Raw genomic sequence first — 16,675 nt, forward strand, 5'->3', positions numbered from 1 at the left:
ATGGGAAAACTGGGGCACAGACAAGTTAAGTAACCTGTCTGAGCTCACACAGCAAGTAAGTGGTACAGGTAGTGTTTAAACTAAGGGATTTGAGGGGCGCCTGGGTGGCGCAGTCGGTTAAGCGTCCGACTTCAGCCAGGTCACGATCTCGCGGTCCGGGAGTTCGAGCCCCGCGTCGGGCTCTAGGCTGATGGCTCAGAGCCTGGAGCCTGTTTCCGATTCTGTGTCTCCCTCTCTCTCTGCCCCTCCCCCGTTCATGCTCTGTCTCTCTCTGTCCCCCCCCAAAAAAATAAATAAACGTTGAAAAAAAAAAATAAATAAACTAAGGGATTTGACCTTGGAGCCCAATCTCCCTTCAGAAAAGCCCGCTGCGCAGCAGGGAACCTCTTACTGTTTCCTCTCTAGTGTCACTTAGAACAACTGTACTCACACAGGTATCTTCTGTATAGTCTGCACTCAAGGAAGGTAAAGACAAGACCCACTTCCAATTTGCTGAGGGCTGTGTCCCTAGCACCTACTTCTATGCCTGGCACGTAGCCAGCGCTCGGTAAACATTGTGGAATGCTTGAATAAATGGGTCGCAGTCTCCTCATCTTTAAACCAAGGTAATATTGGGGCGCCTGGGTGGCTCAGTCGGGTTAAGCGTCTGACTCTTGACTTCAGCTCAGGTCATGATCTCATGGTTTGTGAGATCAAGCCCCACGACAATCCTGCTTGGGAGTCTCTCCCTCTCTGTCTCTCTACCTCTCCCTCCACCCCCTGCTCTCACGCAAGCGCACACACACTCTCTCTCTCAAAATAAATAAATACATATTTAAAAATGAAATAAAATAAAATAAGGTAATATCTCATCCCAAAGACCATCTGGAGAATCAGGTAATGCAGGCAAAGCGCTTGGCATGGCCTGACTGCCAGCATTTTCTCTCATGTCAGGAAGAGAGGTGGGGACCTGAGCTCCAGCAAGGCTCTGGATTCACTGCCCTGGTGTCCTGAGGATACTTTTCCATCTAGTAAACATGTATTGAGCACCTACTGTGTACTAGCAGTCATAGCTGCTGGGTTCAAACACTGCAAAGAGGAGACAAAACTCTTCGGCGGAGGGGCACCTGGGTGGCTCAGTTGGTTAAACGTCTGACTTCGGCTCAGGTCATGATCTCACGGTTTGTGAGTTCGAGCCCCGTGTCGGGCTCTGTGCTGACAGCTCAGAGCCTGGAGCCTGCTTCGGATTCTGTGTCTCCCTCTCTCTGCCCCTCCCCCACTCACGCTCTGTCTCTCTGTCAAAAATAAATAAACTTAAAAAAAAAAAAAAGCTCTTCTGCGGAGGCAGATGGTGCATCTAAGGCTGAAATCCCAGGCAGGGGTTCTGTCTTGGGATGCGCCATGAAGGATCCCTGCTGGTGCCTGGGCAGCCCTCCCTCCCCCTGCCCCTTCCCCCTGGTCCCTGGACTGGGCACCGGGCACTCACAGGCTTCATGATCCAGGTGATCCCCGGGTTTTTGCGGAACTCTTCCACGAACAGGTGGTACTCGCATGGCATCTCAAAGGTTTTGGGGAAGAAGTCGCACTTGGCTGCCTCCAGCTTCCCTGCCTCGCGCTCCAGCTGCTTCCGGAACCGCTTCAGGTTCTTCACCATGTAGTTCTTGCGCGTCAGCTGGGCAGCGGGATGGGTGGACAGGCTGTTAGTGCTCGTGCCCCCTGCCCTGCCCCACCTCCCAGCCCCAGCCATCGCCACTGCCTCCCACAGCCTCCATTCTCGGCCCACGAAGTAGCAATAACAGTAAGAGTAACTTTGAGAGCCTGCTATTCTATAACCATCCCCACTTTACAGGCAAGAAAACTGAGGCTCAGAAAGGCTAAGTCAATTGCCCAGAGCTACCCAGCTAACGGAAGGCACAGCCAGGACTTGACCCAGGCCTGTCTGACTCCGAAGTTCATGTTGCTAACTTCTAAGCTGCACTAACCTTTTCAAATCTCAGCACCTTTGGCTCCTCCAGTGTGATTTGTGATCTGATTCCTCCCGGACCTCCCTCCCAGCTCTAGACTCCCAACTGCTCAATCTGTCTCTTCCCTGAAATCACCATATGGCTCAAGCATCCTGCTCCTGCGGCCCTCGCCCCCCCAAGCCAGGCCGCCCCTCACATCTGTAGTGTTGACATGCCCACCAGCCTGTGACCTGAGTCCCCACCCCAAGATAGCCTGCTGCTCGGGTATTAGATCCTTACCCTCTCACATCCTTTAGCCCATCGTGTATCTTGTGCACATGTTCCCCACCTGGCATGTACCCCAAACTCCCTTACACTTTTCCATTCTGCTCTTTGCACTCCCGTGCCAGCCCCTGCTCGTTGCGACATCCAGTGACATGAAGTGGCCGACTCAGTGCCCCCGCTTCCCCCGCCACCACCAGCCCACCCAGCTCACCTCGTAGTGGTTTCGGAAGTGACTGATCCGCACATGTTCGTCCATGTAGGTGTGGTCAAAGTTCTCCCGGAGCCAGCTGACGTCACACCAGTAGAAATCCCAGTCCCCTTCACTGGGGGTGGGTGGGACAAAGGTCAGGAGGTAAGGACCTCAGCACTGCTGAGGGCCTGGGGCCCATGGAGGTGCAACTGAGGGACAAGCAAGGTTCATAAGGAGCCTCAAGGGGGTGCCGTGGGCCAGCCCTGCCCACAGTGTGCTTCGCTAGGCCAGAGTGAGAACGGGAGAAATATTCCTACACAAATCCAGGCTGCCAGCTTCCTTTGGGTTCCCTTTGAACAACCGAGGTATCGGCCACACGGGGTCCTGATGCCTCCTGGCACCTGTCGGCGGGAGTGAGGAACAGCCACCAAGTTGGGACGTACCCTCTCCAGATCACAGCCCCTACCTACCACTGCCTACGGCCCATGGCAACCAGCCAGCCTCACCTGATCAGGTTACCTGCCTGGGCTCTAGAAGCATCTGGGTTGCCACCCCCGGCCCACATCACCAAGCAGTGCCTCCCGATAACATCTGTAAGCCCTTCCCTGTCCACAAAGCCCTCCCCTCACTGAGTCCTCAGAACAGCCTCAAGAGGTGACTACAATCATCCCTGGAGCCCTCAGTCGAGGAGAACCTCGCTCGCCCAGGGCACAGCAGCATGGGCATTCTTACCCAGGCTAATCTACCGAATCCGACGCCAGAGCTGGGGTGCAGAGAGGAGGTGCTTGAAAAGGATGTGACGGGAAAGAAAATAATGCCACCACCGTTGCTTCCAACGTTGTTTTTTTGTTTGTTTGTTTTTTTAAGTTACAAAATTACAACAATAACTGAAGACTAGACTCCAGCACCAGGCAGTGGGAATCATGGATTCATCCATTGGCTCATTTGTTTCCTCATTCACCGAGAGGGTAGAGATGCACCTGGGACTCTGCACACAGACCGACTAGGTGCAGTCCAAGCCCTGACAAGCCAAGTGACCTCCGACATGGCACTCTTTACTCTTCCATGCCCAGGTGTCCCGTTTTCCAGCAGATGGGTATGACAATAGCACCTCCCAGAAGAAGGTTTGCTGGACGATTCAGAGGTCATGCGTGTAAACTGCTATAGTAAAGAGTGTCTAATGGGCTCAGCTATTGTTATGCAACAACATTGGTTGAGCACCAGGTCAGGGCAGCTGGTGGCCCTCCCCCCTCCTACCCATTCTCCCCCTTTTGTCTACAGTAATAGAATTCCCAACATTTACCTGGGGAAATGTAATCCACATTTTCCAAAATAAAAGCTACATTTTCCAGATTCTCTTGCAGCTAGGCTAAGTCTGGCCAACGTGAGGGACTTCTGGGCTGTGTCCTTCAAGGGCAGGGCGTGTACTTTCTTGTCTCCTTCCTACCTACTGCTGCTCGCCCCGTGGATGCAAGACTGGAGCTTCACCTTAGACTGTGAGAAGGGCTTCACTCAAGGGATGGCAGGATGGAAAGACGGAAACAGGTGGCTCCAAATTTCTATGCGATCTCTGAAATTCCTACACCTGGACTTTGGCGGGAGAGATAAATAAACTTCTGGTCCGTCAGAGCCTCTTTTGCTTTGGGTCTCTGTTATATGCAGCCCAACCTTAGCCCTCACTAACATTAGCACCTGCTATGTGCCAGACATTGTTCATCTCAGCATCCCCAGGGCCCACCATAGAAGAGATGTAGGCTTAGGGGTCAAGTAACTCGTTCAAAGTCACAGGACTAGTAAGTGGCCAGGGACGAGCAGCCCTTGACCTCGACCTGCCATCCCTAGAGGATTCAAGCCAGCTAGTCTGTGACGGCTGCACTCCTTGATTCTCCAGAGAGCTTTAGGACCCTGGCTACGGAAGAGTCCAACTGAACTGGGAGCAACTCCCACTCTGACACACATGTGCTGTGTGACCTTCAACAATTGGCTTGATCCCTCTGAACATAATCATATCTTGCTGGATGGTTCTAAGACTTAGACAAGGCAGAGACAGTGTCTGTAATGTGCCTGATACACTCGGAGTGCTAAATAAATTTTGGTCCCTCTCACAGCCAAATTGGGACAAGTCCCAGTAGCCACCCACAGGAACTGGGAGAAAACAGAGGGAGACAAGGCCTGGTGAGTCAAAGGGAAAGAGGGCCGAGATTGGCAGGGGGTGGGGATGCGTCTTACTCCTTTACTTCTACCCAGCCCGGCCTGTGGCGAAGGACATCCATGAGAGTATTCACGAGAGTGGTCTTGAATCGGATTGAAGCTCTCTGCTCTCTGCAAGACAGGGTGACAGATCGTTCGCTCAGGGTCACGCAGAAACCTGTGCGTGGATGTTCACAGCAGCTTTATCCAGAATAGCCCGAAGCTGGCAACAACCCAGATGTCCTTCAATGGGTGAATGGTTAAATAGCGGTCCATCCATACCATGGAATACTGACTTAGCAATAAAAAGGAGTGAAATATGTGTACATTCAATGTGCATGCATCTCTGGGGAATTATGCCGAGTGAAAAAGGCCGATCCTAAAACCTTCTTATATACTGTACAAGTCCATTTATATAGCTTTTCTTTTGAGAGAAAGAGCATGCATGCACATGCAAGTGGGGGGGGGGGGTGGCAGAGAGAGAGAGAGGGAGAGAGGGAGAGAGAGAATCCCAAGCAGGCTCCTCATTGTCAGCGCAGAGCCTGACGCGAGGCTCCAGCCCACAAACTGTGAGATCATGACCTGAGCCAAAATCAAGAGTTCTCCGCTTAACTGACTGAGCCACCCAGGTCCCTATATAACTTTTTGAAATGACAAAGTTATTAAAATGAAGAACAGATTAGCAGTTGCTTGGGGTTAAGAACAGGGGGGAGGTAGGATTGTGGAAGAAGGCAGAGGGAGAAGGAGGAAGGGGATGTGGTCATAAGATGGTCATATTAGGGATTGGTGGTGATGGGAACTTTCCTTATCTTGACTGTATGGATGTCAGTATCCTGGTTGTGATACCACATTATAGTTGTATTCTCTGTTACCATTGGAGAAAACCAAATACAGGGCACATGGTAATTCACTATATTATTTCTTATACTTTTTTTTTTTTTTTAAGTAGGCTCCTCACCCAACATGAGGCTTGAACTCACAACCCTGAGATCAAGAGTCACATGCTTTACCAACTGAGCCAGCCAGGCGCCCCTCACTACATTATTTCTTATAACTGCATATAAATCTACAATTATCTCAAAGTAACTATTTAATTAAAAAAATTAACACATCATTAGAAGTCTGGATAATGGCTACCTTTGTGGGGGAATGATAGAAAGAGAGCAGGAGTGGGGTTTCTGGAGTGTTGGTGATGTTCTGATTCCTGATATGTGGGTGTATTAAGTTGACGAAAATTCACTGAGCTATAAACTTAAGACGCATGCACCTCTCTGTATATACAACAGAACTCTGTAACAAAATACACCACGAATAAAGCTTAAAGGACTGGTTACAGATTAAGACAAAATATTTGTAATGCTTACAATCTGTAAGACATTTGGACCAAGTACATAATGAGCTTCGACAAATCATTTTTAAAAAGACAAAAATGCCTAAAGGATTGAACAGGCAATTCATAGCAGGGGAAACGTACCAGTAAGCACGAGAAAAGATTCTCAACCTTCTCAACAATCAAGTAAACGCAAATTGAAACATCCCAGGTTATAGTGGAAGAGGATGCGAAAGACTCTCAGTCCTATTGAAGCAGGGAGGGGAAAAATGTGCAAACTAAATAGCACACTTGACTATGGGGCTAGTGGGGAGCAAAGGACAAAAGAAAACCTGAACTGATTCCAGAGAGAAAAAAGCCCTTAGGGAGGAGCAGAGAGCTATAGCAGGTGTCCAGGTCTGGGGGGGGCGTCTGAGTTCGGGCAAGGGGAGGAACGAGCCAGCCACGGAGAAGCAGTCACCAGGAAAAAGCAGCTGTGCTTGGACAAGAGGGAGGGTGGCCAAACAAATCAAAATCTGGAAGAGTCCCATTCCGAAACCAAAGCAGACCGAACCGAACCAAAACAACCTTGCGGCAAATTTGCTTAAGAAAGAAGCAGTAGAGAATGTAGTAAAGCAGAGAGAAAACCCATGCTCCTGCACAATGATGTGGTGTGGGCATTCTGGCAGCCCTGCCAGATTGAATCCAAAAATGAACCAAAAAACAACCCACAAACAAACAAACACACAAACACAGAACTGTAGTTCAACCCCCTTCCGGGGCAAAGGCTCAAAATGGCAGTACAGGAGGTTGGCCTTGGAGCCAACTCACTGTAAAGCTTTGGCCCAACCCATGTTCCACTCAGCTTTAGGAGGAATCAAATGATCAGCCCCTAACCCTAAGTAGTGGTCAGAAGAAAGGGCTTACGGTCTCTGTGGAGTGGAGAACAAAGGCAAAAGAAAGAAAAAAAGTTAAATTTCTTTACAACTTATAGCACATTGACAAGTCCTTGAGACAGAGTGACCTTCCTCCAGAAACTCGACTGCCTCCATGTTAATACTTTGCTAGAGATAAAAGGCAACCTTAGCTTGACATTAGCCTGACCTCTAGGATCCTGTAAAGAAAATCCCTTATCTCTACCTCTCCCCCTGCCCCCCATAACCAAGATATATGTTAGCAATCGTCCTCCAAACACACGGCCCACTGACATCCATCTGAAGGGTCTCATGACTAAGGTTTTACTAGAGCGTTGTAAATGACTGTATCCTAACAACAGCTAGCCCCTCGAGGTCCTGGAAACCTTGCTTCCAAATTCCTTAGAGACTTACGTTATCCTAAACCCAATATAATCAGCCACTCCTCACAACCCCAGTGCATCTGTTGTTTTTTTTTTTTAATTTTTAATGTTTATTTATATTTGAGAGAGAAAGAGAGAGGGAGAGAGTATAAGTGGGGGAGGGGCAGAAAGAAAGGGAGACGCAGACTCCAAAGCAAGCTCCAGGCTCTGAGCTGTCAGCACAGAGCCCGACACGAGGCTTGAACCCACAAACCCTGAGATCATGGCCTGAGCCAAAGTCAGATGCTTAATTGACTGAGCCACCCCAGGCGCTCCCTGTGCAGCTCTTCCTGCCCATAGATCCTGTCTGCATGCCTTAATAAACCACCTTTTTGCACCAAAGATGTCTCAAGAATTCCTTCTTGACTGTTAGCTCCTAAACCCTAACATTTTCACATCATCTGGAAAATCAATCAATTGATCTCTCTTTCTACTCACATATCCATTTTGGTACATCTGAATCTCCATCAGGGATAATCGTCCTTGACCCTGAAGCACTTTCTTTAGTGTTTAAATACATGGCAAAGAGTCAGAGCACCTGGGTGGCCAGTCGGTTGAGCATCTGACTTCGGCTCAGGTCATGATCTCATGGTTCGTGGGTTCGAGCCCTGCATCAAGCTCTGTGCTGACAGCTCGGAGCCTGGAACTTGCTTCGGATTCTGTGTCTCTCTCTCTCTCTCTCTGTCCCTCCCCCACTCGTGCTCTGTGTGTGTCTCTCTCTCAAAAATAAACATTAACAATTTTTTTTAAATACACGACAAAAATAACAGCACAAAGAACCAGAGGGGAGTAAACAGAGCAAGCTGTTCTAAGGTTCTTCCATTGTGCACGAAGTGGTATAATACTGATTCACAGTAGACAGTGATGAGTTAAGGATGCGTATTGTAATTCCCTAAAACAGCAGTTCTTGGTGGGTGGTCCAAGTAGTCCTCAGGGTCTCTGAGTCTCTTCCAGAGGTACACAAAGTCCTCCCTTTTCCAACTACATATATTTGTGAGGCTGGATTTCCTTCCTCTTCAACCAAAACAACATATCACAACAGATTGAATCCAGAAGGTTCAGGAAGCCAAATGTTGTCTATTAAGCCAGACATTTAAGAAATACACAAAGATGTGCAAACATTTACTGCTCATCATAATAAATTTGGAGGAGGGAGAATACGGTTATAGTTCGTAAAAATGCATCATTTACACCACCAGGTAATGAGTCCTTTATTGCTTTCTAAATGAATTAATAACATTTTTTAAATGTATCATTTTAAATTTCTAATTTTTGAAGTGTTTATGATAAAAGTTGACAAGAGTCCATAATAATTTTGAAGTAGAAAACTTGAGCTCAAATTTTAAGAACCCCTGCTATAAAGTAGTAAAGTAAGGAGTATTTAAACATTAATCCAAAACAATGAAGAGACCCAATTTTAATATCCATCAGATCGGGGGAAATGTTTAAAATCAGACAAATACCAAGTGTTCACAAGAATGTAGAGAAATGACAATTATCCTATAATGCTGATGGAACTGTAAATCGGATAAATCTTTAGAGAGCAATCTGGCAGATTAAAACTGTCAGTTACTATTCAGGCACATTAGACTGGCAAAAACCTAGACGTCCAAGTTCGGCAACAATGTGCTAAAATGGAAACTCTTCCTGTACTGGTAGAAGGAACTCTGGAGAACCACATGGCAGTATTTAGTGAAACTGAACTTGCACGTACTCTATGGCCAGCAATTCCATCCTAGCTCTATACCCTAGATAGATACCCTAGGCATTATATGTACACGGATGTTCGTTTGTAATTATTACTGTTTTTTACGGAAATAACCTGCAGCACACGGTTGGTGGCCCACCCTTGTCCCTTGGACATTCTCCATTCCTGTGCACGCAGTCAGCTCAACCAGTGCTTAAAGCAGGTCCAAAGTGCCCTTCCCACACCGGCATACAACTAATGACGACTGGAGTTGATGGGTAAGTCCTCCAGTTCCTCAACACTCAGTGGGGACGAGTCTGCAGTATTCTGTATTATCTTCTAGGAATCCCCAGTGGGACTGAGCCCCACCGGCCCACCACAATAACCTGTCTGTAATGCCCTTTTATTGGTTTCCCTTGGATGCCTCGCATCCCCCCTGCCCTGCCAATGCTTACTGACCTTCCAACCTTCCAAATAAACTACTTGCTCACACACCCTTGTCTCAGGGTGTGCTTTCTAATTCTAATTCAATTCTAAGGCCCAGCCAGAAGGCCTCTCAACAGGAAGCAGATAAATAACTCGTGGCTTACAATGGAACACAGATAGTAGTCAAAATGCATCCAGAGCTACGTGCACCAACGTGGATAAATACTGAAAATAGAATTTTGTGTGACAAAAGCGGGGTGCAGAATAATAACACGATAACATCACTTATGTAACTTATATTCCTAACCATTCATGCAGCTAGGGGTGTCCAGGCGACACGATTCTGGTAAGATAAAACATAAGATGGCTAAAGAGGGTGGGTTCCTGGAAAGCACTGGTTCTTTTGATGAAAATAAAGAAAGATGGGGCGCCTAGGTGTCTCAGTCGGTTAAGCAACCAAACCTTGGTTTTAGCTCAGGTCATGATTTCAGTTTCATGAGTCCAAGCCCCACATCGGGCTCTGTGCTGGTAGCACAGAGCCTGCTTTGGATTCACTCTCTCTCTCTCTCTCTCTCTCTCTGCCCCTCCCCTGCTCACGCTGTTTCGGTCTCTCTCAAAAACAAATAAACCTTAAAAAAGAAAGAAAGAAAGAAAGAAAGAGAGAGATGTGGCTTGAGACTTCCCTCACCACTCCTTCCCACCTTGATCGTGACATGAAGGCTGGAGCTGTAGCAGCCACTTAGTGTCCAGAAGGAAAAGGTCAAGGTAATCACAGACATGCTAGCTCTGAGAGCGTTGAACCACTCTGCACCCGCCCTCTTGACTCTTCGTTATATGAGGAAAGCAAATATAATTGTTTAAAGCTACTATTAATTGGGTTTCCTGTTACTTGTAGCTAAACACATTTCTAATTGGTGTCTGACCCAATAAAATAGACCCTGTTAACTGAAGTGCCCTTTTTTGGCTGGGGTGGGAGTGGGTGTGTAAGTTTAGGGTCAGGACCCAGACTAGAGCTGAGCTGCTCTGTGGAAGAGAGTAAGAGATTTGAAATTGGTGGCAAAGTTCTCTCAGTACGTAGACAAAGAAGGCAAAGTCGATGGGCGCTGCATGAGAGGTGGGGTCAGAGACCACACACACCCTCCTCAGTGGTGACACGGCCAGATGTGACTTTAGAAAGAATAGAAATACCTAATGAAACAGAAGTATCGAAAATATGCGCCACGGCGTGTGTGGTGTAACTTCTAACTTCTCACAAAAAACCTCCAGCGAAGTCCACACCGCTCCCTCCTGCTTTGGGCATCATGGGCCCTGGAGCCCAACAAGCTCTGCCACTAACTGATCCTACAGGCTTCAGCAAGTTACCTACTTAGCCTCTCTGGGCTTCAGTTTCCCCATCTATAAAATGGACACAATAGCAGTATCTACTTCAAAGGACTGTGGTAAAGATTCAAAGAGATACTACAGGTAAAACAGCTAGCCTGGCACATGGTAAGTGCTCAGTGATTGTTTGTTATTATCATTGTCATTACTGAAGCAAAGAAGCGGGGCTGGAGAGATGGGAAAAGGGAAGGAAGGAAGGAAAGAAGGGAGGGAGGGAGGTGGGAGGGAGGAGAGAGGAGGAATTTAGTTCTGCGTTTATTAGATTGCATGGGACCACTCACCGCTCTTTTCCCTTTGATAATCCATGGCCCTTGTAATTTTGATTCTGCAATGAGAAAAGGAAAGCGATGTAACTGGTCCTGTATATCCACTCTGCCTTCCCAGCTCAACTGACCGCAGATCTTAAAATGCTGAAACCATCAGATGTAATATCACCCGATGCTGAGATAAGAAGGACATGCCTGGCCAAGTTCACATTGGTCAATATGTGCCCAGCAACTTGGTCCTTGGGATAAATCCTCAGGTATTCAAGGGCCCACCTCATAGGATTGTTCCGCAAGCATGACCAGTAGAGTGAACACCTAGTTTTCAGCGCTCCAAAGGTCCAACCCCAGTTTTGAGGGCTGAGTTTTAAGGGCTGAGCTCAGCAGGCTCTGTGAGAAGGAGCTGAAACATGTTTGATTAGATCCATGACCCAGGAGTGGACTGAGTCAAAGGCTCGGAGCAAAGTTAATCTCTTGCATCCAAAATGGGCCTTTCAAATCCTCAAAGCAGAGTGGGTATTATTTTCCTTCTACCACGTCTAAAACAGTTTGGCCTTCAGTCCTGGCAAGACTGATCCCTAACGGCAGGTATGAGAAAGAAATCAAAATTGGTCTTGTGCGGGATGACTTCTGTAGCTTAGACAGACTTGTCATCTGCATTTGTTTTCTATTACTGTATAACAAATTACCACAAACCTAGTGGCTTAAAACAGCATAAATTTATGTCTTGCAGTTTTCGCTGGCCAGGAGTAGCTTAGCTGGATCCTCTGCCCAGGTCTCACAGGGCTACAGCCAAGGTGATGGCCTGCGCTATGTTTCTCACCCAGGGCTCGGGGTCCTTTTCCAAGATCATCCAGATTGTTGTCAGAATTCAGTTGCTTGGGGCTGCAGGACTGAGGTCTCTGTTTACTTGCTAGCTGTCTACTGGGGTCTGCTCTCAGCAACTAGAGGCCACGCAGTTCCTTTCAACGTAACCCCCTAGGCAGTTCACAACATGGATGTTTGCTTTCTTCCAGGCCAGCAGGAGCTCATCTCTCTGACTTCCAACCCTTTCCTCTCCAAGTCAGCCACGATAGAGTCCTATGCCATGCACAGTATACAATCACGGTCGTAACTATCCCATCAAATTCATAGACTCCACCCACACTCAAGGGGAGGGAATTACACAAGATGTGTCCATAAGGGGTGGGAATCTTGGGGGCCATCTAGAATTCTGCCTACCACACCATCCTATCCCTCAGAGGGATAGGGACAGTGGAAAGGGATAGAGAGTACTGCTTTATGAAACAGACAGAAACTAGCCCCCCACAAAAGCAAGTGAACTCTTATCTCAGTCATGTACACAAGCCCCTCCAAGTACCCCAGGACTAGTCAGGTGTCCCACTCTTTTTTTAATTATTGTATCTTTTATACTCTTCCATGTTTTCAGTTCTATTTTCCATCAGTTTATCCAGTTGCTCAGAGTATTTGGTTGAAAAACTTTTCCTTTCCTCACTGAATTACATTGACTCTTCTGTCAAAATTCAGTTGACTGTGTGTATGTGGGTCTGTCTCTAGACTACATCTTATTTGCTTATTTATCTACCCTTATGTCACCACCACACTGTCTTAATTACCATAGCTTTCTAGTAAATCTTGAAATCAAGTAGCATAGGTCCTCTAACTTTGCCTTTTTTCAAGATTGTCTTTGCAATTTGGGGTCATTTGCACTTCAATATAAATTTTAGAACCAGCTTGCTAATTTCTACAAAAAAAAGCATGTTGGGATTTTACTGGGATTGTATTGAATCCATAGATCATATTGAGAAGTGACATCATTATGTATTGAGTCTCCCAATCCCTGAATATGATCTATCTCTCCATTCATTTGGCTCTTCTTTAATTTCTGTCCACAATATTTTCTAGTTTTCAGTACAGAAGTCTTGGACTTTTTTAAATGTTTATTTATTTTGAGAGAGAGAGAAAGCACAAGCAAGGGAGGGCCAGAGAGAGAGAGGGAAAGGGAGAATCCTAAGCAGGCTCTGAGCTGTCAGTGCAGAGCCTGACTCAGGGCTCACAAACTGTGAAATCATGACCAGAGCTGAAACCACGAGTTAGACACTTAACTAATTGAGCCACCTAGGCACCTCCATTGGACATTTTAAATTAAATTATTTCATAGGTCTTTGATTTTGTGATGCTATTTTAATTTTAATTTTTATTTTATTTTAGGTAGGCTTCACGCACAGCATGGAGCCCAGCTGCGGGCTTGAACTCATGACCCTGAGATCAAGACCTGAGTTGAAATCAAGAATAGAATGCTTAACCGCCTGAGCCACCCAGGTGCCCATGTGATGCTTTTTTAAATAGTACTTTTTACAATTTCATTTTCCAGTTATTTGATGATAGAATAGTGTGGTAGGCAGAATAATGATCCCCCAAAAGATGCCCATGTCCTAATATCCCAGAACCTGTAAATATGTTACATTGCAAAGGAAAACTAAAGTTGCAGACATAATCAACTGACTTTAAAATAGATTATCCTGGATTATCTGAGTGAGCCCAATGTAATCACTTGTTTTTTGTTGTGAGATGGAATTAAAAGAACTGGGGTGCCATGCATGAGAGAACACGGGATAAGAAGCAGGCTGGTGGGGAGGAGGGTGGATTCTAGAGTAATTCATTTCCCTTCTTTGGGCCGCATTTTCCCCATTTTAAAGTGGGGGGGGGGGCGCTGGCCTGTGCACTCCTAGAGGACAGGGACTTATGTGATTCACCTCTGTGTCCTCCTCACTGGTCAGCAGTGGGCTCGGTTTAGAGAAGCCATTGATTAGCGTTTGGGGATGAATGCATTACGAATGGATGGATAGGTAGGCAAACAGGAGGCGGGATGAATAGATCTCTTAAGAGCTTTTCCAGGTTCTGAGGTTGCCCCCAGGGTCCCCGAAATCGCTGAGTACAGTTTAGAATCCCAGATTTTCGTAGCTTTCCCGCCAGCAAGCCCCGGCTGCGGACTCGCCCAGCGTCTCGGGCGGCGGCGCGAGGCCAGCCAGGGCTTGAAGTCTTTTCTCTGAATTCATTTTCCTCCCCCTTGTCCGGAATCACTCCGCGGGGCCCCCCCCCCCCCAGTCTGAATCCCTCCGCGGCCTCCCTCCCTCTCTCTCGGGACGTTGAAAACATCTGGACCCCGTGGCACTCCTACCTTCGGGCGCGACATAATACGATTCCACAGGACCAGACCCAAACTGCCACCTCGCCGCGAGCGAGCCCCTGCGTCCCGTTGCCAAGGCGACAGAGGGTGCCCGGATCCGCCGTGCTGATTGGATGAGCCGAGGCACCTCCTCTCCGCGCGATTGGTGCGCCTGACCCGGGGCGCGGGAAGCTCGCGAGCCCCAGAGGCCCAGATCCCCCTATTCCCCAGACCTTTCCCTTCCAGCCGGTGGCCTCCGCGACCCGGGGGCGCACCGGGCCGGAGACTGGCTGCCTTTCGCAGGCACTTACTGCGCCTCCTCCAGCTACGTTTCGCTTGACCTAAGAGCAGCTAGCCTGAAAAGTGGCCAGTCTTTGGTAAATGCAACGGCACTGTTTCTTTACTCGGTGCCTCACTAAGTCAGTCACCTTGTCAGTTGGTCAGTTGGCAACGTGGCCAGGCACTCCTGCTTTTGCTCAGCCACTCTCTCTAATTCTTAGGCACCAACTCGATGCCAGGAGTCACCTCAACGCCTGCTGACCAGTCTGCTAGTGCCTATCCATAACAATTCATTCTTGGCACTGCAGCTAAAGAGCATTAAAAAAAATTGTTTTTAATGTTTATTTTTGAGACTGAGCCAGAGTGCACGTCGGGGAGGGGCAGGCAGAGGGTGGTACAGAATCTGAAGCGGGCTCCAGGCTCTGAGCCATCAGCATAGAGCCCAACAGGGGGCCCGAACTCAGGAACTGTGAGTTCATGACCCCAGCCAAAGTCGGCCGCTTTACCCACTGAGCCACTCAGGCGCCCCTATAGAGCATTCTAGAACACGAATCCCATCGTGTCTCTACACTACATATAGCCTGAAGTAGCAATTTGTTTGCCATTGAACCCTGTATTGACTCCCTGCCTTTTCCTGCCTCACTTCTCCACTGTCTTGGGATCTATATACCAACCATAACTGATTAGAAACTGTTAAAAAAAATGTGTTGTTTGTTTTATAGCAACAAAATATAAGTTATGTAGGAATATATCTAATAAAATATATGCAAGATGCTTCATTAAACAACAAATTATTAAGCCTCTAGTCTTTTTTTTTAATTTTAAGCCTCATTCTTGACTTATGGCATGCCTCATTCTTGACTCTGAGGATACAACAATGAACAAAACTAACAAGCAGCTGCCCTTGTGGAGTGTATGTTCTCACAGGGAAAATTACAAAACATTGAAGGGCATTAAAGAAGGCCTGAATAAATGGAGGAATACACCCTGTTCATGGACTGGAAAACTCAATATCAAAAAGATGTGTATTTTCCCAAATTCAGTCAGGATTTTTGCGAAACCGTCTCAACCCAAGAGAGGCAAATATCAATGGAATAATAAGGGGATCCTAGAAACAGACACAGGTGCCCGTGTGCATGTGTGTGTGTGTGCATGTGTGTGTTTTAACTTGATGTGCAATAGAGATGACATCATAAGTCAGTGGGGAAAGGATGGGGAGCTCAGTATATAGCGTTCAGAAACTGGCTTTCTGTAGGAGTGAAAAATAGATGCCTAATTCAAGCAGGTTAAAGAATAAATACGGCAAACAAATACTTCAGGCTATTAGAAAATATACATATATATAATATTTTATGATGTCATGGTGGAGAAAGATTTCTTAATAAAGCACAACTCAGCAGAAAAAAATTAATCTGTGACCCTCTCAAAATCTAAACTGCCATACAACAAAAAAACATTGTAAGTTCAATTAAAAGACAAGCTACAGGGGTGCCTGGGTGGCTCAGTCGGTTAAGCATCCGACTTTGGCTCAGGTCATGATCTCATGGTTTCATGAGTTCAAGCCCCGTGTTGGGCTCTGCGCTGACAGTGCAGAGCCTGCTTGGGATTTGCTCTCTCTCCCTCTCTTTCTGCCCCTCCCCCACTAGCGCTCTCTCTCTCTCTCTCTCTCTCTCTGTCTAAAAAATAAATAAATAAAGGTAAAAAAAAAAGACAAGCTACAGATGAGGAGGAAATATCTGCAACACATATAACAAAGGACCAGTACTCAAAGAACTACAAACTATTAAGAAAAACACTACTCTTACCTCACAAAAGAAAACTGGACAAAGTACATGAATAGAAAACTTTCAGCAGAAGAAACTCAAGTAGCCAATAAGCAAATTGAGATATGTAAATCAAAACAATTATAAAATATTATTTTAAACACATCATCTAGATAAAAATAAGAACATTTAAAAAATATTTTTTTAACGTTTATTTATTTTTGAGAGAGAGACAGAGCATGAGCGGGGAGAGGCAGAGAGAGAGGGAGACACAGAATTGGAAGTAGGCAGGCTTCAGGCTCCGAACTGTCAGCACAGAGCCCAATGTGGGGCTCGAACTCATCAACTGCGAGATCATGACCTGAGCTGAAGTTGGACACCTAACTGACTGAGCCACCCAGGCACCCCTAATGTCAAGTATTTTTAAGGATGTGTGGAAATCAAACCTTTATATGCTGTTGGTACAGTCACACTTT

General features: G+C 46.8%; 1 protein-coding gene and 1 non-coding gene across 2 annotated transcripts in view; both read right to left on the reverse strand.

Annotated features, from left to right (window-relative positions):
- Positions 1-14,234, reverse strand: part of TTLL9 (tubulin tyrosine ligase like 9) — a 40,998-nt gene extending 26,764 nt beyond the window's left edge. Inside the window, exons 1-5 of the mRNA XM_030309836.1 lie at positions 14,170-14,234; positions 11,007-11,050; positions 4,627-4,719; positions 2,419-2,530; positions 1,466-1,651 (exon numbers count right to left, since the gene is read on the reverse strand). Of these exons, the coding sequence (XP_030165696.1) occupies positions 1,466-1,651; positions 2,419-2,530; positions 4,627-4,719; positions 11,007-11,050; positions 14,170-14,184 (450 nt within the window). The 5' untranslated portion in view covers positions 14,185-14,234. The remainder of the gene's footprint in view (positions 1-1,465; positions 1,652-2,418; positions 2,531-4,626; positions 4,720-11,006; positions 11,051-14,169) is intronic.
- On the reverse strand, positions 5,543-5,615 carry TRNAK-CUU. Its single transcript has one exon. It is a non-coding gene; the product is annotated as a tRNA-Lys (tRNA).
- Positions 14,235-16,675: the final 2,441 nt, after the last annotated feature.

This window comes from Lynx canadensis, chromosome A3 (assembly GCF_007474595.2).
Source record: "Lynx canadensis isolate LIC74 chromosome A3, mLynCan4.pri.v2, whole genome shotgun sequence".
NCBI classification, from domain to species: domain Eukaryota; kingdom Metazoa; phylum Chordata; class Mammalia; order Carnivora; family Felidae; genus Lynx; species Lynx canadensis.